Below are 21,321 nucleotides of genomic sequence, written 5' to 3' on the forward strand. Positions count from 1 at the left end.
TAAATCTAGTTCTGGACTTCCCCACCCCAGAGAAAACATCTTTGTCTATTTACCTAATCCGTGTTCCTCATGATTTTATTAACCTCCGTAAGGTCACCCTCAGTTGCCACATTCCAGGGAAAACAGCTCCAGCCTATTCAGCCTCTCCCTATAACTCAAATCCTCCAAACCTGACAACATCCTTGTAAATCTTTTCACAACATTCTTTCGATAGGAGGGAGACCAGAATTGCATGCAATATTCCAAAAGTGGCCTAACCAATGTCCTGTACAGTCGCAACATGGCCTCACAGCTTCTATAGAAAGTGAGGACTGCAGATGCTGGAGATCAGAGCTTAAAATGTGTTGCTGGAAAAGTGCAGCAGGTCAGGCAGCATCCGAGGAGCAGGAGGATCGACGTTTCGGGCATGAGCCCTTCAAGCCTTTCCTGAAGAAGGGCTCATGCCCGAAACGTTGATTCTCCTGCTCCTTGGATGCTGCCTGACCTGCTGCGCTTTTCCAGCAACACATTTTTAGCTCCCAGCTTCTATACTCAGTGCACTGACCAATAAAGGAAAGCATAACAAATGCCTTCTTCAGTCTACTATCTATCTGCGACTCCACTTTCAAGGAGCTATGAACCTGCACTCCAAGGTGTCTCTGTTCAGCAACACTCCCTAGAACCTACCATGAAGTGTATAAGTCCTGCTCTGATTTGCCTTTCCAAAATGCAGCACCTCACTTTATCTAAATTAAACTGCATCTGCTACTACTCAGCCCATTGGCCATTCCGATCAAGATCCCATTATACTCTGAGGTAATCACCTTCATTGTTCACTACACCTCCAATTTTGGTGCCATCTGCAAAGTTAGTAACTGTACCTCCTGTGTTCACATCCAAATCATGATTCATAAATAAGCATGGCAAGCATTTCGTCCCCAGTAATCTCTCTCAAACAGCAACGAGATAAGAATCCATTCATCTGATTTATTAGTGGGACAGAAGAATGAGAAAATGTCACTAACTCTTGTGCAAGTACTGCCATAGCATCTTTTAAGAACCACCAAAATACTCAGTTCTCATAGTTCATTCAGAATTCTACTCTTGTATTTTTCTGTCTTGTTCAAAAACTTTATTTTCGTGCCATAAAGGCATGCAGCATGGAAACAGACTCTTCGGCCCAATTCATCCATGCCGTCCAGGTCTCCTAAACTGAACTCGTCTCGTTTTCATACTTTTGGCACATATTCCTCTAACTTCTAGAGGTGTACAAGATGATTAGGGGTTTAGATAGGGTAGACACTGAGAACCTTTTACCGCTAATGGAGTCAGCTGTTACAAGGGGACACAGCTTTAAATTGAGGGGTGGTAGGTATAGGACAGATGTTAGGGGTAGATTCTTTACACAGCGGGTTGTGAGTTCATGGAATGCCCTGCCAGTAGCAGTGGTGAACTCTCCCTCTTTATGGTCATTTAAGCGGGCATTGGATAGGCATTTGGAAGTTATTGGGCTAGTGTAGGTTAGGTAGGATTCGGTCGGCGCAACATTGAGGGCCGAAGGGCCTGTACTGCGCTGTATTTTTCTATGTTCTATAACCATTCCTATTCATAGAACATTACAGTGCAGTACAGGCCCTTCGGCCCTCGATATTGCGCTGACCTGTCATACCAATCTGAAGCCCATCTATCCTACTCTAGTTCATGTACGTCCATATGCTTGTACCTGTCCAAATGCCCTTTAAATATTGTAATTGCACCCCCATTGTCCACTTTTACTGGCAGCTCAATCCATGCGTCACCTTTTGTGTGAAAAAGTTGCCGCTCAAGACTTTTTTAAATCTTTCCCCTCTTAACTGAAGCTTCTGCTGTCTAGATTTGGACTCCCCTACTCTGGGAAAAGACCTTGGCTATTCACCTTATTTATTTCCCTCATGATTTTATAAACATCTATAAGGTCACTTTTAGCCTCAGACTCCAGGGTAAAGAAAAAGTCCCAGATTATTAGCCCTCTTCTTATAACACCAACTTTCCAGTCTCCGTAAGATACTCGTAAATTTATTTTCACTCATACCAGTTGAACAACATCCTTCCTATAGCAGGGCATTCAGAATTGCTGCACTGCCTCAGTCCCATTTAATGAGGGGTGAGAAATTAATGGGTAATTTTGTTCTGTGAGATGGTCAAATATAAACATTCCTGCTCAGCCATCATTTAAAGATGAAATAAGGAACAGTGAAGAAAGCTTGGGCAGATGAATGCCAAGCAGTATAAATCCCGTTGTGTGGCAGAACTCCGTCTAAAATAGACAATAGGTGCAGGAGTAGGCCATTCAGCCCTTCGAGCCTGCACCGCCATTCAATATGATCATGGCTGATCATTCCTAATCAGTATCCGCTTCCTGCCTTATCTCCATAACCCTTGATTCCACTATCTTTGAGAGCTCTATCCAATTCTTTCTTAAATGAATCCAGAGACTGGGCCTCCACTGCCCTCTGGGGCAGAGCATTCCACACAGCCACCACTCTCTGGGTGAAGACGTTTTTCCTCATCTCTGTCCTAAATGGTCTACCCCGTATTTTTAAGCTGTGTCCTCTGGTTCGGCACTCACCCATCAGCGGAAACATGTTTCCTGCCTCCAGAGTATCCAATCCTTTCATAATCTTATATGTCTCAATCAGATCCCCTCTCAGTCTTCTAAACTCGAGGGTATACAAGCCCAGTCGCTTCAGTCTTTCAGTGTAAGGTAATCCCTCCATTCCAGGAATTGACCTCGTGAACCTACGCTGCACTCCCTCAATAGCCAGAATGTCTTTCCTCAAATTTGGAGACCAGAAATGTACACAGTACTCCAGGTGTGGTCTCACCAGGGCCCTGTACAGCTGCAGAAGCACCTCTTTGCTTCTATACTCAATCCCTCTTGTTATGAAGGCCAGCATGCTATGAGCCTTCTTTACTACCTTGCTTCAGTTCAAGGCAGAAAGTAGATGGAAGAAGTTCCCTTGTGAATAGCGGAAATCAAACTCTGTTGGAAAAGGATGAAGTATGTGGTATTTGTCAGAAGACTAAGCAGGGTTTAAGTTGCAAAGAAAATTAAATTCTGTTTTCAGCTGAGGTTGCCAGTTGACTTAGGTTGTCACACTTAGCAAACCATTCACAGACTCACAGTAGTGTATGTTGCATTATCTGAGAGTATTTTTGTTTTCCCAGTTCCCTTCCCCTCATGAGAACATGTCTCTGGGACTTTGTCAAATCAGCTCACTAAAATCTGTGGATATGGTACAGTGTATCTTGCCGCACTGTAGCCCTAACCATATTCTCAATTGCTGCACATAAGCTGTAATTGTTGCACTTATTGGCTATGGGTAATGACTGAGATAATGTGGCAGTAATATTGTGTGAACGGCTAAAGATTATGCAGTTGATAATGGCACTCAGGCTGATTCCATGTTGATGTTCTGACTGTTCAAGATATTTTCCTAATCAACCTGTTCAGAAATGTTATTACCCACATCTGGAGTAGGTGGTAAACTCGTTGCTTCCTTGAACAACTGTGTAATTCATTCAACAGTCTGAATCAGATTATTCCAGCAAGGTTTTAGAAAGTCTGATTTGAATTGGTGACATTTTGGAATCCTGTCTGGATAGATTTGCAACATCAGTCTTGCAGAAAGCAAATTTGTGCAATTGTAGAAAAAAAGCTTTTCTGACCATTTTCTTCGCATAAACAGGTCATTTAAAAAGCTAAATATGAACAATTGAAGATAGCCCTGAAATTATCGTGACAGTCATACATGAGATTACTGGGAAGCAGCATTTATATCCACTGCTTAGGAGTTGTTACTCATATCTTTCTGATTATGATTCCACTAATTTTGGTCATTTTCTGACCCTATTCTTTGATGGTAGTATTTCATAGAATGTGGGAGTTATTGTCTGCGCTGTTTCTATTAAAGTGGCCAACCTCTCATTTTCCCACATTATACTCAGCTGCTAAATATATGCTACTCAGGTTAGTAATAATTTTGTGTTTTACTGGGCTTTTTTTTCACCATTGGGTGAGCTTACATTACCCAATTTTGGACATTATTTATCAACATCGCAAGAACAGACCGCCCGCACATTGCTGTTTTGGGAGCCTACGATGGGCAATTAGGCTCCTACATTTCCAACTTGACAACACAAACTGTATTTAAAGTACTTCATTTACTGCAAATCGCTTCAAGGTGCCTGGTGTGATAAGGAAAGGCACTACAAAAATTGTGTTTTCTAAGGAATACATAGTATGTACCAATGGCTTTGTTATTCGCAAATTAATTTTAATATGGCTTGGAAGGAACTGGAGGCCACAGACCACTGGATTAGGATCTAAATTTAGATCAGAGGGATCTGGTGGAGTATAATGCAACTAACTAAAATCTGGCTAAGATACCAAAATAAGAATCAAAACAATGTAGTTCATTTCTAGAGAAATAAATTTGAACAATGGAGAATTAGAAATGTGAAGAGCTCGAAGAAAAACAGTGACAAACAGAATCGAGGATACAATTCTAAAAAGGGTGCAGGGACAAAGGGAAATAGGTTGAAATGTGCATCAATCATGGAGGGTGGCTGGATTGGTTGGGAGAGGCTTAGCAATGCATCCTGGATTTACTTAAATGGGATATGAAAGTGCACCCTTTGAAAGGACTGAGAATAAGAAGGCTATATTATGTCTGTAACTGGCAACAGAAACTATTGCAGTTTTGAGTCACAGAGTCATACAGCACGGAGAGAGGCACTTTGGTCTAAACAGTCCATGCCAACCATAAATCCAAATTAAACTAGATCCACCGACCTGTGATTGGCCCATATTCTGCCAAACATTTCTTGTTTGTGTACTTAATTAAACATTGTAAGCATTTAAAACCTTGTAACTGTACCCACATTGAACACTTCTTTGAAAGTTCATTCCACACACGAACCCCTCGTTTCTTAAAAAAAAAAATTGCCCTTCATGTCTTTTTTAAATCTTTCTCTTTTCATCTTAAAAGACCCTCATCTTGAAATCTCCCACCTGAGGTAAAGGCAGCTGTCATTCACATTATACCTTTCGTTATTTTATAAACCTCTGAGGTCACATCTCAACCTCCTACGTTCGGGTGAATAGTATCCCAGCCTATCCATCCTCTCGTTATAACTCAAACCTTCCAATCCTGACAGCATCCTGGTAAATCTCTTCTGAACCCTTTGAAGGTCAATGAAATCCTTCCTACAACAGGGAGATCAGAACTGATTGCAGTAATTCAGAGGGGGCCTCACCAACGTCCTGTACAACCTCAACATAACATGCCAACTCCTATACTCAATGGTCTGAGCAATGAAAAAACCTGCTGAACTTCAATTTATTTAATTTTAAATTTACTAAACTTAATACTGAATACTTCAGAATACAGAGCAGAAAATGTCATGTTCAGGAACAGAAGTTTTCACACATGCTTTATTCCATTTGTAACTGCTAGGTCAACAGGAGACTCTCCCATCTAGGCCATACAAATACATTGTAGAATTTCCCCACCATCCTGAAGAATATCGTGGATAACCAAATTTTCCCACAATTTTTTACGGATCCTAATTCCTCAGCATTTATGCTAATCAACACATTGTCGTTCTGCATTCTTCCTGGGACTGACAATTTGGCAACACTCTTTCAAATGTCATCCCAGCCATGCAGAGATAGAGATTCTGCCATCAATGTTGTATTTACCAGGACAGTCTAACACCAACTTGAAAGAGGGTACCACCTTTTCAGTTAAAATAAATAGATTGTCTCAATAATGCTGCCTCAAGGACTTGACAAAAAGCTTGAGGAGACTGTCCATATTAGCAATCTACAAGAACATTTAAAAAAGCACATCTCTTCACAAAAACCAAAAGAATTCACTCAAACTGAGTTTGGTGTATTAATGAAAATTAAAGCATGCTTGTCCTCTTGTCTTTCTTGGTCTTACTTTACTCTTTCCTCCAAATCTTTTTCTTCCTCTTCATGAGTTCAATGATCTAACTGACTCCTGTCATTCATTTTCTTGGCTTCTTGTCGGTCTGTTAGCCTGACATCCTGTGTTGACCTCCTTGCAGGAACATTTTTATGGATCAAATGGATAGGATCTGCAATTTGCTGCCTCAGCTTGATTGAGGCAAGGTTCATTGAAACTTTCAAAAGGGAATTAGATTATTATCTGAAATGGGAGATTGTATATGGTTACAGAAAGGAATCAGGGAAGTGGTAGGACATAAATTTCTCTGTCAAAGAGCCAGCACCGATACAATGGACTGAATGGCATCCTGTGCTGTAACTACCTGTGATACCGAGAAGTTAGGCTTCTAACAAAACTTGGTTTAAAGTTTTCTGGAGATTCCCTTACTATTATTCCCTATTTAGGGGAAGTCAGATTTGTGTTTAATATCAAATTGTAGTTGCTGAAATTGACTGTGACGTTAACAAGCAACAAAAGAAGCTTAATAAATGTACTTGGATTTATCCTTTTCAAATATTTATTTTGATCGCTTGTTTCAGGATGTAGATATGATGGACCAGAATGGAATGACACCATTGATGTGGGCAGCTTATAGAACACACAGGTTAGTGTGGTTTCAATTTACATTTCCTACCTTTTACGAGCTAAGTGGTGATTGAGGTATTGCATTTAAATGTTGTTATAATCTGAAGTGCACTGTCTGAAAGTATGTTGGAAACAGATTCAATAATAACTTCCAAAATGGAATAAGATGTGCACTTGTAAAGGACAAAAAAAAAGGTGAGGAAAGTGGGAAGGAGAGAATCTCTAATCCGAAAGTTCCATTAAAGAGCTGGCACAGAAACTGGCTAATTGATCTCTTGTTTTGGGAAAATCTCCTTTGCCTCCTGTTGTGTTCAGCTGCTACCTTTCAAAGGGCATTGGATCTGTATCTTGTATAAATTAGGCACTGGGTAGCTATACTCTGGTGCTGTGTCCATGTGTTGTAGTTTCTCTGTGAATCCAGATTGCAAGTTCTACTGAGCTATTCATGCGTGACAGGTGAAACCAAACTCGCCCTTGACCTTGCCAAATGTCTAGATTTGCATATTTCTTGCATGGATGGCCGTGTTAGATTTGAAAAATGGTAACTGTCCATTTTTATTCCATTTATGGCCTAGAGTTTCCTAGTGCTGGCCATAACCTCTCAAAAAAGGCACACCCTGGCTGAGATTAGTTGACAATAGCTTAAACCCAATTCTGCCTTGAGTGCTTCAAATACTATGTGTTAAACCAGTGTTATTCAATTTCATTTTGACTATTGTTATATTTTTGGTTTCATTTACTGGAGTAGCTTTTTTTTTAACATGATTATACATGATATGAAATTTTCATTTCTCTGTGTTTGCCTTCATTCCCTTAGAATGGTAACATTACATTGTTTTTAAAAAAAAATATGTAAATTCTCTACTGTATTGATTTGCTGTGCCAGTTTTGACCCAATATGTGCAGGAGGGTTTCCTGACACAGTATGTTGGCAAGTCAACAAGGGGCGAGTCCACATTGGATTTGCCTCTGGGTAATGAAGCCAGCCAGGTGATTGGAGATAGGTGAGCACTTTGGTGATAGTGACCACAGTTCAGTTATGTTTACTTTAGTGATGGAAAGGGGTAGGTATATAATGCAAAGCAAGAGTTATTGCTGGGGGAAAGGCAATTATGATGCTATTAGGCAAGATTTAGGATGGATAGGATGGGGAAGAAAACTGCAGGGATGGGTACAATTGAAATGTGGAGCTTATTAAAGGAACAACTGTTGTGGGTCCTTGATCAGTATTTACCTGTCAGGCAGAGATGAAGTGGTTGAGCAAGGGAGCCATGGTTTAATCTTGTCAAGAGGAAGAAGGAGGCTTATGTTAGGATGAGACGTGAAGGCTCAGTTAGGGCGCTTGGGGGTTTCAACTTAGCCAAGAAAGACGTAAAGAGAGAGCTAAGAAGTGCCAGGAGGGGACATGAGAAGTCGTTGGCAGGTGGATCAAGGAAAACCTTAAAGCTTTTTGTTGGTATATCAGAATAAAAGAATGACGAGTAAGATTCAGGGAAATTAAGTATGGTAGTGGGAAGTTGTGCATGGAGTCAGAGGAGGCCGGGAAGCATTAAATGAATATTTTTCATCAGTATTCACACTGGAAAAAGACATTGTTGACGAGGAGAATACTGATATAAAGGCTATAAGACTAGACGCGATTGAGGTTCACAAGGAGGAGGTGTTAGCAATTCTGGAAAGTGTGAAAATAGATATGTGCCCTGGTCCCGATGTGATTTGTCCTAGGATTCTCTGGGAAGCCAGGGAGGACATTGCAGAGCCTTTGGCCTTGATCTTTGTTGTCATTTTCTGTAGGAATTGTACCAGAGACTGGAGGAGAGCAAATGTTGTTCCCTTCAAGAAGGGGAGTGGAGACAACCCTGGTAAATATAAAGCAGTGAGCCTTACTTCAGTTGTGGGTAAAGTGTTGGGAAAGGTTATAAGCGAGAGGATTTATAATCATCTAGTAAGGAACAAGTTGATTAGGGATAGTTAACACAGTTTTGTGAAGGGTAGGTCGTGCCTCACAAACCTTATTGAGTTCTTTGAAAGCCTCTTTGCTCACTCTCTCAACGGAGCAGGTAAGAGCTGTTTGGCAGTGGCTGCTTGAAGGCTCAGTGACGTTTGTTTAATGGTTTAAATTTGAAAGTTTTTTTTTTAAAAAAGCGCGAGCGGACCCGGAAGCTGGTGTAGCGCAAGCTTACCTGGGTAAGTTGTTTTTTCCTGTAAAGGCGTGCAGGAGAGGAACCCGAAGCACTACGGGGTAGTGCCTCCCACCCGCCCTCCTCCTCTAACCTAATAATAAGACCCGTTGTGGTAAGCAAGTAAGTGCTGCATTTGCTTGTTCTATTGTTTAGACCTAGTTTTTTTTTAAAGATCACTTTGAGAGGGATGGCAGTGAAGGCAGTGCAATGTTCCTCTTGCAACATGTTTGAGGTGAGGGATGCCATGGTCGTCCCTGCTGATTACACTTGCAGGAAGTGCACCCATCTCCAGCTCCTCCAAGACCGTGTTAGGGAACTCGAGCTGGAGTTGGATGAACTTTGGATCATTCGGGAGGCATAGATTGGAGCTTGAGGGAAGTAGTAACTCCAAAGATTGCAGACAGATGGGTGACAGTGAGGGGGACTGGGGGGAAGCAGCCAGTGCAGGGACCCCCTGCGGCCGTTCCCCTCAAGAACAAGTATACCGTTTTGGATACTTGTGGGGGGGACGACTTACCAAGGGTAAGCAATGGGGTTCAGGCCTCTGGCACGGATCCTGTCTCCGTTGCTCAGAAGGGAAGGGTGGAGAAGAGCAGAGCAATAGTTATTGGGGACTCAATAGTTCAGGGCACAGATAGGTGGTTTTGTGGGGGCAAGAGAGACTCACGTTTGGTATGTTGTCTCCCAGGTGCAAGGGTACATGATATCTCTGATTGTGTTTTCCGGGTCCTTAAGGAGGAGGGGGAGCAGCCCGAAGTCGTGATCCACATTGGCACCAACGACATAGGTAGGAAGAGGGATGAGGATGTTAGGCAGGCTTTCAGGGAGCTAGGTTGGAAGCTCAGAGTTAGAACAAACAGAGTTGTTGTCTCTGGTTTGTTACCCGTGCCACGTGATAGAGAGTCGAGGAATAGGGGGAGAGAGCAGTTAAATGCGTGGCTACAGGGATGGTGCAGGAGGGAGGGATTCCGGTATCTGGATAACTGGGATTCTTTCTGGGGAAGGTGGGACCTCTATAAACAGGATGGTCTACATCTGAACCTGAGGGGCACCAGCATCCTTGGGGGGAGGTTTGCTAGTGCTCTTTCGGAGGGTTTAAACTAACTCTGCAGGGGCATGGGAACCTAGACTGTAGCTTTAGGGTGCAGGACCTGGAGTGTAGAGAGGTTAGGAACCAGGCATCAATCTCGAAGGAGGGTGCCTGTAAACAGGAAGGTGGCTTGAAGTGTGTATACTTCAATGCGAGAAGTATATGAAATAAGGTAGGTGAACTTGCAGCATGGGTTGGGACCTGGGATTTCGATGTTGTGGCTATTACAAAGACATGGATAGAATAGGGACAGGATTGGCTGTTGCAGTTTCCAGGGTTGAAATGTTTTAGTAGTGTCAGAGGTGGGGGTAAAAGAGGGGGAGGTGTGGCATTGCTTGTCAAAGATAGTATTACAGCGGTGGAAAGGACGATGGATGAAGACTCGCCATCTAAGGTAGTTTGGGCTGAGGTTAGAAATAGGAAAGGTGAGGTCACCCTGTTAGGAGTTTTCTACAGGCCTCCTAATAGTCCTAGAGACGTGGAAGAAAGGATTGTGAGGATGATTCGGGAGAAGAGTGAAAGTAATAGGGTGGTTGTTATGGGGGAACTTTAACTTTCCAGATATTGGCTGGGAAAGCTATAGCTCGAGCACGTTAGATGGGTCGGTGTTTGTACAATGTGTGCAGGAGGGTTTCCTGACGCAATATGTAGACAGGTCAACCAGAGGTGAGGCCATACTGGATTTGGTTCTGGGTAACGAACCAGGCCAGGTGTTAGAATTGGAGGTAGGAGAGCACTTTGGGGACAGTGACTACAATTCGGTGACTTTACTCTAGTGATGGAGAGGGATAAGTGTGCACTGCAGGGCAAGAGTTAGAGCTAGAGGCAGGGAAATTATGATGCGGTGAGGCATGACTTAGGATGCATGGCTTGGAAAAGTAGGCTTCAAGGGAAGGGTGCAATCGATATGTGGAGCTTGTTCAAGGAGCAACTATTGAGTGTCCTTGATAAGTATGTACCTGTCAGGCAGGGAGGAAAGGGTCTTGTGAGGGAGCCGTGGTTTAATAAGGAATTGGAATCCCTTGTTAAAGGGAAGAGGGCAGCCTATGTAAAGATGAGGCGTGAAGATTCAATTGGGGCGATTGAGAGTTATAAGGTAGCCAGGAAGGATCTAAAGAGAGAGCTAAGAGCAGCAAGGAGGGGACATGAAAAGTCCTTGGTTGGTAGGATTAGGGAAAACCCAAAGGCTTTCTATAGGTATGTCAGGAATAAAAGAAAGACTAGGGTAGGAATAGGTCCAGTCAAGGATAGTAGTGGGAAGTTGCGTGTGGAGGCTGAAGAGATTGGAGAGACACTGAATGAATACTTTTCGTCAGTATTCACTCAGGAACAGGACATTGTTGCTGATGTGAATATTGAGTCACAATTAATTAGAATGGATGGCTTTGAGGTATGTAGGGAAGAGGTGTTGGAAATTCTGGAAAGGGTGAAAATAGATAAGTCCCCTGGGCCTAATGGCATTTATCCTAGGATTATCTGGAAAGCAAGGGAGGAGATTGCAGAGCCAATGGCCTTGATATTTATGTCCTCGGTGTCTACAGGAATAGTGCCAGAAGACTGGAGGATAGCAAATGTGGTTTCCTTGTTCAAGAAGGGGAGTAGGGATAACCCTAGTAACTATAGGCCGGTGAGTCTCACTTTTGTTGTGGGCAAAGTCTTAGAGAGAATTGTAAGGGATAGGATCTATAAACATCTGGATAGAATAATGTGATCAAGGATAGTCAGCATGGTTTTGTGAAGGGCAGGTCATGCCTCACAAACCTTATTGAATTCTTTGAGAAGGTGACTAAGGAGGTGGACAAGGGTAAAGCAGTAGATGTGGTGTATATGGATTTTAGTAAGGCGTTTGATAAGGTTCCCCATGGTAGGCTACTGCAAAAAATACAGAGGTATGGCATTGAGGGTGAGTTGGAGGTTTGGATTAGGAATTGGCTGGCTGGAAGAAGACAGAGGGGTAGAAGTTGATGGTAAAGGTTCATCTTGGAGTGCAGTTACTAGCAGTGCTCCGCAAGGATCTGTTTTGGGACCATTGCTGTTTGTCATTTTTATAAATGACCTGGAGGAGGGGCTAGAAGGCTGGGTGAGCAAGTTTGCGGATGATACCAAAGTCGGTGGAGTTGTTGAGGGAAGGATGTGGCAGGTTACAACGGGATATAGATGAGCTGCAGAGCTGGGCAGAAAGGTGGCAAATGGAGTTCAATGTAGCTAAGTGTGAAGTGATTCACTTTGGTAAGAGTAACAAGAAGATGGGGTACTGGGCTAATGGTCGGATACTTGGTAGTGTGGATGAGCAGAGGGATCTTGGTGTCCATGTACACAGATCTCTGAAAATTGCCACCCAGGTAACGTACTGGCTTTTATTGGTAGAGGAATTGTGTTCCGGAGTCCTAAGGTCATGTTGCAGTTGTATAAGACTCTAGTGTGGCCGCATCTGGAGTATTGTGTGCAGTTTTGGTCGCCATACTATAGGAAGGATGTGGAGGCACTGGAACGGGTGCAGAGAAGGTTTACCAGGATGTTGCCTGGTATGGTAGGAAGATCGTATGAGGAAAGGCTGAGGCACTTGGGGCTGTTTTCATTGGAGAAAAGAAGGTTTGGGGTGACTTGATAGAGGTGTACAAGATGATTAGGGATTTAGATAGGGTTGACCATGAGAACCTTTTTCCATGTATGGAGTCAGGTATTACGAGGGGGCATAGCTTTAAATTAAGGGGTGGTAGGTATAGGACAGATGTTCGGGGTAGATTCTTTACTCAGCGAGTCGTGAGTTCATGGAATGCCCTGCCAGTATCAGTGGTGGACTCTCCCTCTTTATGGGCATTTAAACGGGCATTGGATCGACATATGGAGGGTAGTGGGCTAGTGTAGGTTAGGTGGGCTTGGATCGGCACAACATCGAGGGCCGAAGGGCCTGTACTGCGCTATATTTTTCTGTGTTCTATTAAAAGGTGACCAAGCAGGAGAATGAGGATAAAGCGGTTGATGTAGTGAATATGGATTCCAGTAAGGTGTTTAATAAGGTTCCCCATGGCAGGCTATTGCACAGAATACAGGGGCATGGGATTGAGGGTGATTTCGCAGTTTGGACCAGAAATTGGCTAGCTGAAAGGTGGTGGTTAATGGGAAATGTTCATCCTGGAGTTCAGTTGCGAGTGGTGTACCGCAAGGATCTGTTTTGTGTCCACTGCGGCTTATCATTTTTATAATGACCTGGATGAGAGCATAGAAGGATGGCTTAGAAAATTTGTGGATGGCATGAAGGACGGTGTAGTTGTGGATAATGCAGACGGATGTTGTAGGTTACAGAGGGACATAGATAAGCTGCAGAGCTGGGCTGAGAGGTGACAAACTGAGTTTAATGTGGAAAAGTAAAAGATGATATCACTTTGGAAGGGGCACAGGAATGCAGACTATTGGGCTAATGGTAAGATTCTTGGTAGTATAGATGAGCAGAAAGATCTTGGTATCCTTGTGCATAGATCCCTGAGGGATTGAGTTTTGGAACGACAGGGTCATATTGCAGCTGTACAAAAGTCTGGTGCGGCTACATTTGGATTATCGTGTTCAGATCTGGTCACCGCATTATAGAAAGGATGTGGAAGAGATTTAGTCAGATGTTATCTGGTATGGAGGGAAGGTCTTCTGAGGAAAGGCTGAGGGACTTGAGGCTGTTTTGTTTCGAGAGAAGAAGGTTGAGAGGTGACTTAATTGAGGCGTATAAGATAATCAGGGTTAGATAGGGTGGACGGTGAACGCCTTTTTCTTCTGATGGTCATTGGACATCGCTTCAAGTTGAAGGGTGATAGACTTAGGATAGATGTCAGAGGTAGTATCTTTACTCAGAGAGTAGTAGGCGCATGGAATGCACTCCCTGCAACAGTAGTAGTTTCATGAACTTTAAGGGCATTTAAATGGTCATTGGATAGATTATGGATGAAAATGGAATAGTGTAGGATAGATAGGCTTCAGATTGGTTCTACAGGATGGCACAACATCAAGGGTCGCAGGGTCTGGATTGCCCTGCACTCTTCGGTGTAGCCATATCCTCAAATGTGTTTCAGATGAGCACTTCAGTTTAGCAATGTTGAGGTGAGATAATCACAATAACATGCACCTCAAAGACAATTGGCAGTACAGAAACAGTGCTTGCATGAGGATTTCCTGCAACCCTATTTCACCTCACAGTATCAGTTATATTTCTATTCCCTGCTGCTTCATGCATTTTCTGGATAATGCCCTTTCCTTACTTGATGGAACAGGCTGAATGGCTGCTCCCATGCCTGTGATGTGGGGCAAATAACAATGAGTGGTTGAGAATTTGTTTTTTGTTGCCGTTACGAGCTTCCTTCAGCATTTCTTCCCAAATTGCTTAGGAGAAGGAGACCCACTTTAGGTCGGTCTTACGTTTGTGGTCTGAAAATCGTGAATCGGTGTCTTGTATTTATCTATCATATTTCATTGAATGAGCTATAATTTCAAATATTATTATCTCAATTAAAGTGTAAAATTTTGTATCACTGTCAGTTTGAGAAATTTGTAGTGTTTTTTTTGTAACATTAAGGCTTTTAATAGTTGATAAACACCAGCCGAAATTGTTTTCAAATATTAACAAAAATTATGACTGTCCATTTTTTTGAAGGCATTTTTCCTCATTTTGTTTTACATTATTGCTGTTTTCTGCATTCCAGTGTGGATCCGACGAGACTGTTGCTCACATTCAATGTGTCAGTGAGTCTTGGAGACAAGTACCATAAGAACACAGCATTACACTGGGCAGTGCTGGCAGGAAACACCACCGTGATCAGTCTGCTGCTCGAGGCTGGGGCGAATGTAGATGCTCAAAATATTAAGGTATGAATTTATCCTTTAAAATTATTCCTATAAATCATGAAAATAATTCAGAGTTTGAAAAGCAGTGATTCCTGCAGCAAACTTATGAAAGTTCATGTATTTTGCGCTAAATAACATAATTAAGCAAAATTAGGTCATGCATTTGGTTTTGAATCAAATAGAATGCGACTATTCAATATTTGCAGTAGTCAGTGCCAAACACTTGTACTGTGCCAAAAAATAACACATCTACAATTGCAGGACATATAAAATTACTTTATAACTAACTAAATCCCATTGAAATGTAGTCACTGTTGTAATATAAAACATCTGTGCATAGCAAGATATCACACAGCGATGCTACGATGACCAGATCCGTTTTAGTGATGTTGGTTAATGGATACGTTGTTGGTCCAGGTCATGAAAGATAACTTGCCCTGTCTCCCAGTAGGGTTATGGGGTCTTTTCCATTGACTTGAGAGCAATTGGAATTTTGGGTTAGCATCTTGCATTCAACCTGAATGAGGGTGAAGGAATATTAGAAGAGAGACTAAGGAATTTTGCTCTGTGTGTACATTTGATACCATTTTTCTTGAACTGGACTTATGCTCACGACTGAATTTATTTTCATTTAAAATGTTTGTAAGTCAAGCTAAAAGAACATTATGTGCTCTTATGACACGTTAAACATAATTTAACAGTTTAGCCTTGATTGTAAATGGAATGGAGTTTAAAACTGAGAAAGTTTTGTTACAACTGTGCAGGGCATTGTTGAGACTGTGCTTAGCATAGTGTGTCTCCTTACTGAAGGAGAGTTGCAGTAATACATATTGTTTATGATGGTCTCATGGTATGATTGCGAGATGATTAATCCAGTGACCCAGGTAATGTTCTGGAGACTTAGCTTCAAATCCTGCTATGGCAGATAGTGGAATTTAAATTCAATTAAAATCAGGAATCTAAGAGACTAATGATGGTCTATGAAGCCATTGTTGAGGTAGTGAAAAATCCTTTGGGTTCACTTGTGTCCCTAAGGGAAGGAAGCTTCCACCTTTAAGTGATCTGGCCCACATTCTACTCCAGGCCTGCAGGAATGTGGTTGACCTTTAATTGCCCTCTGGCTGAGCCAGCAATACCCAAAACCCATGAATAATTGTTTGGTTCTGTTTGCCGAGCTGGGAATTTGTGTTGCAGATGTTTTGTCCCCTGTCTAGGTGACATCCTCAGTGCTTGGGAGCCTCCTGTGAAGCACTTCTGTGATGTTTCCTCCGGCATTTATAGTGATTTGAATCTGCCGCTTCCGGTTGTCAGTTCCAGCTGTCTCCTGCAGTGGCCGGTATATTGGGTCCAGGTCGATGTGCTTGTTGATTGAATCAGTGGATGAGTGTCATGCCACGAGGAATTCCCTGGCTGTTCTCTGTTTTGCTTGTCCGATAATAGTAGTGTTGTCCCAGTCAAACTCATGTTGCTTGTCATCTGAGTGTGTGGCTACTAAGGATAGCTGGTCATGTTGTTTCGTGGCTAGTTGGTGTTCCTGTTTGTCCTATGTAGTGTTTTGTGCAGTCCCTTGCATGGGGTTTTGTACACTACATTGGTTTTGCTCTTGCTGGGTATCGGGTCCTTCGTCCTGGTGCGTTGTTGTCTGAGAGTTGCTGTTGGTTTGTGTGCTGTTATGAGTCCTAGTGGTCGTAGTAGTCTGGCTGTCAGTTCAGAAATGTTCTTGCTATATGGTAATGTGGCTAGTCCTTTGATATGTGGCATGTCCTCATTCCGTTGTCTTTCCCTTAGGCATCTGTTGATGAAATTGCGGGGTATCCGTTTTTGGCGAATACATTGTAGAGGTGTTCTTCTTCCTCTTTTTGCAGTTCTGGTGTGTTGCAGTGGCCCTTTTGAACAGTGTCTTGATGCAACTTCTTTTGTGTGTGTTGGGGTAGTTGCTTTCGTAGTTCAGGACTTGGTCTGTGTGTGTGGCTTTCCTGTATACCGGCCATTGGAGCGGACAGCTGGAACTGACAACCGGAAGCAGCAGATTCAAACCACTACAAATGCCGGAGGAAAGATCACAGAAGCGCTTCACTGGAGGCTCCCAAGCACTGAGGATGTCACCTAGACAGGGAACGAAACGTCTGCAACACAAATTCCCAGCTCAGCGAACAGAACCACAGGAACGAGCACCCGAACTACAAATCTTCACACAAACTTTGAACCCATGAATAATTTTTTAAAAATTTAAGGGTGATGAGAAAAATTATAAAATATTGTAATTTTCCAGGTTGAAAAGAGCTTAATCTATTACTTTGTTAAAGAATGATGTCAACACTTCAATTTGTGTTGTAAGACACCTACTGTTTCCTGAAAAATCAAATTACATTGGAGAAAAAAACAAGCAAAGCTTTCAAGGAGTTTATGGCCCTTAATTATTGGAAAACCTGGTTTTGAACGTTGGAGAACCTTGAGACTCGTGATTGGCTTCAACTCTTTCAAAACTTTGTTTTCTTTACAGACCTGAGTATTCAGTAAGGCAGACTCTCCAGAAAGCTTAAGTCTGTACCATAAACCAGCTGTCCCACTGACTGAGCATGTGATCTGCATGCGACTCCAGACCCACAGCAATATAGTTGATTCTTAATTGCCCACATGCAATTAGGTACGGGCAATCGGTACGTGCCCAGCCAGTGACACCCACATGCCCATAAATTAAACAAAATATGTACTTGTTTGAGGTACTTCAATGAAGGTAAACTGGGCTGATTCTTTGTGGTGGGGTTGGTTTATGAGGAAAGATAGTGCTAGTTTGGACTGTATCATGGTATTTAGTAAAATAATAGGTGATGTTATTGAAAAATAGGAGACTCAGGAGGGACACTGTGGCAAAGAAGGGAAGGGGGGCAGAATAGAAAAGTACTCGTGGTAGGGGGCTCGATAGTTAGGGGAATCGACAGGAGATTTTGTGGTCAGGACCAGGATTCCCGGAAGGTATGTTGCCTCCCTGATGCCAGGTCCGTGACGTCTCCGATCGGGTGTATAAGGTTCTAAAAGGGGAGGGCGAACAGCCAGAAATCGTGTTACATATTGGCACTAATGATATAGCCAGGAAAAGGATTGAGGATATAAAAAGTGATTTCAGGGAGTTAGGATGGAAGCTGCAAAGCAGGACGAACAAAGTAGTGTTCTCTAGTTTACTACCAGTGCCACGAGATAGCGAGGTGAGGAACCGGGAGCGGGCGCAGCTTAACACGTGGCTGCGCAGCTGGTGTAGGAGGGAGGGCTTCAGATATGTAGATATTTGGGATGCCTTCTGGGGAAGGTGGGACCTGTACAAGAAGGACGGGTTGCACCTGAACTGGAAGGGGACCAATGTCCTGGATGGAAGGTTTGCTCGAATAGTTCGAGAGGGTTTAAACTAGTACGGCAGGGGAGTGGGAACCTGAGCTGTATACCGGAGGTGAGAGTTGATGCAGATGCAATAGCAAGAGGTAGACCAGCTAGTGGGAAGGATTTTCCTGGGAAGGAACCAAGGGATCAGTTAAAGTGCATTTGCTTTAACGCAGGGAGTAGCAAAAATAAAAGTGATGAACTTAGAGCATGGATCAGTACCTGGTGCTATGATGTTTTGCCATAACAGAGACATGGGTTTCTCAGGGGCAGGAATGGTTGCTGGATGTTCCAGGGTTTAGAGCATTTAAAAAGAATAGGGAGGGGGGGATAAAAGAGGAGGGGGTGTAGCACTGCTAATCAGAGAGGGTATCACAGCTACAGAAGTTACCATTATCGAGGAGGATCTGCCTACCGAGTCAGTATGGGTGGAAATTAGGAACAGCAAGGGAGCAGTCACCTCGTTAGGGGTTTACTACAGGCCTGCAAATGTGTTGCTGGTCAAAGCACAGCAGGTTAGGCAGCATCTCAGGAATACTACAGGCCCCCCAATAGCAGCAGGGAGATGGAAGAAAGCATAGGTCGGCAGATTTTGGAAAAGTCTGGACATAGTAGGGTTGTTGTAATGGGTGACTTTAACTTTCCCAATATTGATTGGAACCTCCTTTGAGCAGAAGATTTAAATGGAGCTGTTTTTGAAAGGTGTGTTCAGGAGGGTTTCCTAACTCAGTACATTGACAGGCCGATGAGGGAGGGGCCATTCTAAACTTGGTACTCGGAAATGAGCCAGGGCAGGTGTCAGAACTTGTGGTGGGAAAGCATTTTGGTGATAGAGACCACAACTGCCTCACATTCTACATAGCTATGGAGAAGGAGAGAAGCAGGCACAATGGGAGGATATTTAATTGGGGAAAAGGAAACTATGATGCGATTAGACATGAGTTAGGAAGCATGGATTGGGAGCAATTGTTCCATGGTAAAGGCACTATAGACATGTGGAGACTGTTTAAGGAACAGTTGTTGCAAGTGATGAATAAATATGTCCCTCTGAGACAGGCAAGAAGGGGTTAGATAAAGGAACCTTGGATGACGAGAGCGGTGGAGCTTCTCAACAAAAGGAAAAAGGTAGCTTACATCAGGTGGAGGAAGCTAGGGTCAAGCTCAGCTCTAGAGGATTACAGGCAGGTGAGGAAGAAGCTCAAAAATGGTCTGAGGAGAGCCAGGAGGGGACACGGGAAAGGTTTGGCAGAACGGATTAAGGAGAACACAAAGGCATTTTACACTTATGTGAGGAATAAGAGAATGGTCAAAGAAAGAGTAGGGTCGATCAGGGATAGCATAGGGAATCTGTATGTGGAGTCTGAGGAGGTAGGGGAAGCCCTAAGTGAGTTTTTTGCTTCTGTCTTTACGAAATAAATGAACTTTGTAGTGACTGAAACCTTTGAAGAGCAGGTGTGCATGTTGAAATGGATAGAGGAAGCTGATGTGCTGAAAATTTTGTCAAACATTAAGATTGACAAGTCGCCAGGCCCGGGCCAGATTTGTCCTCGGCTGCTTTGGGAAACGAGAAATGCAATTGCTTCGCCACTTGCGAAGATCTTTGCATCCTCGCTCTCCACCGGAGTCGTACCTGAGGACTGGAGAGAGGCAAATGTAATTCCTCTCTTCAAGAAAGGAAATAGGGAAATCCCCGGCAGTTACAGACCAGGAAGTCTCACATCTGTCGTCTGCAAGGTATTAGAAAGGATTCTGGAGGGATAGGATTTATGACCATCTGGAAGAGCATGGAAGTGCAGTCAACACGGCTTTGTGAGGGGCAGGTCATGCCTCACAAAGCTTATCGGGTTCTTTTGAGGATGTGACTAGAAAAGTTGATGAGGCTCGAGCTGTGGATGTGGTGTATATGGACTTCAGCATAAGGTTCCCCATGGTAGGCTCATTCAGAGGGTCAGGAGGAATGGGATACAGGGGAACTTAGCTGTCTGGATACAGAATTGGCTGGCCAACAGAAGACAGCGAGTGGTAGTAGAAGGAAAATATTCTGCCTGGAAGTCAGTGGTGAGTGGTGTTCCACAGGGCTGTGTCCTTGGGCCTCTACTGTTTGTAATTTTTATTAATGACTTGGATGAGGAGATTGAAGGATGGGTCAGCAAGTTTTCAGACGACACAAAGGTTTGAGGTGTCGTTGACAGTATAGAGGGCTGTTGTAGGCTGCAGCGGGACATTGACAGGATGCAGAGATGGGCTGAGAGGTGGCAGATGGAGTTCAACCTGGATAAATGTGATGTGATGCATTTTGGAAGGTTGAATTTGAAAGCTGAGTACAGGATTAAGGGTAGGATTCTTGGCAGTGTGGGGGAACAGAGGGGATCTTGGGGTTCAGGTACATAGATCCCTTAAAATGGCCACCTCAGTATTCATAGTCATTTGATAAATTCAGATTTTTGATCTGCAAGGGAATTACATGTAATGGGGGCAAGCAGGAAGGTGAAGTTGAAATGACCGTTCAATCATGATCTTTATTGAAAGGCAAAGGTGACCAGAAGGGCTAAATAGACTAACCCTGATCCTCTTTCTTATTTCAAGTCTATTGACAACTGGAAAGTCATCCAATTTACAAGCAAGTGCTGTGAAACTCCAGTTTTTGTTTCTGTCTACATTTTCTGTTTTCACAGGGTGAAACACCATTAGATCTTGCTAAACAGAGGAAAAATGTTTGGATGATTAACCATTTACAAGAAGCAAGGCAAGCAAAAGGCTTTGACAGTCCTTCATTCCTAAAAAGGCTGAAGGCAGACAAGGTGAGCAAGATGAAAAGGAGGGAGAAATAACTTGCTGATTAATTGCACCTTTCATGACCTCAGCATGTCACGAAGTATTTTACATCCAATGACTTATTTTTTGAAATGTCATTGTTGGTTTGGAAAGTTCTGAACCACTAATTGTTGTGAAGGCAAACTGGCAAAAAGTTCTACCAGGAGACTAGTTAATGAGATAAAGTCAGAACAAGTTTATTAAGTTCTCAGGTGAACTGTGGCAGTGAACTTGGGCAGTGATTTATGGTTTAATGCTTATCATAGTGTCCAGGAGAAGGTCCAGCAAGCAGACCACATAAATGGTTTCTCCTGCAGCTTTGTTCTTTAGTTTTTATGTGCTCCTAACCCAGGGACAACTGAGGGCCGTTGTAGAAGCCTTGCTATCGTTCAGGCTAGACTTTGCCCCCTGTTGCTATGGATCCAACTAAAAAGCATCCCTACATTCCCAA

At 43.1% G+C, this 21,321-nt stretch overlaps 1 protein-coding gene across 2 annotated transcripts in view; it reads left to right on the plus strand.

Annotated features, from left to right (window-relative positions):
* The window catches only part of zdhhc17 (zinc finger DHHC-type palmitoyltransferase 17), a 144,733-nt gene that overhangs the window by 99,657 nt on the left and 23,755 nt on the right, over window positions 1–21,321 (plus strand). For both annotated transcript variants that reach the window (XM_060839575.1, XM_060839576.1), the window contains exons 6-8: window positions 6,533–6,597; window positions 14,540–14,702; window positions 20,732–20,857. In XM_060839575.1, the coding sequence (XP_060695558.1) occupies window positions 6,533–6,597; window positions 14,540–14,702; window positions 20,732–20,857 (354 nt within the window). The remainder of the gene's footprint in view (window positions 1–6,532; window positions 6,598–14,539; window positions 14,703–20,731; window positions 20,858–21,321) is intronic.

This window comes from Hemiscyllium ocellatum, chromosome 19 (genome assembly GCF_020745735.1).
Source record: "Hemiscyllium ocellatum isolate sHemOce1 chromosome 19, sHemOce1.pat.X.cur, whole genome shotgun sequence".
Taxonomy (NCBI): Eukaryota; Metazoa; Chordata; class Chondrichthyes; order Orectolobiformes; family Hemiscylliidae; genus Hemiscyllium; species Hemiscyllium ocellatum.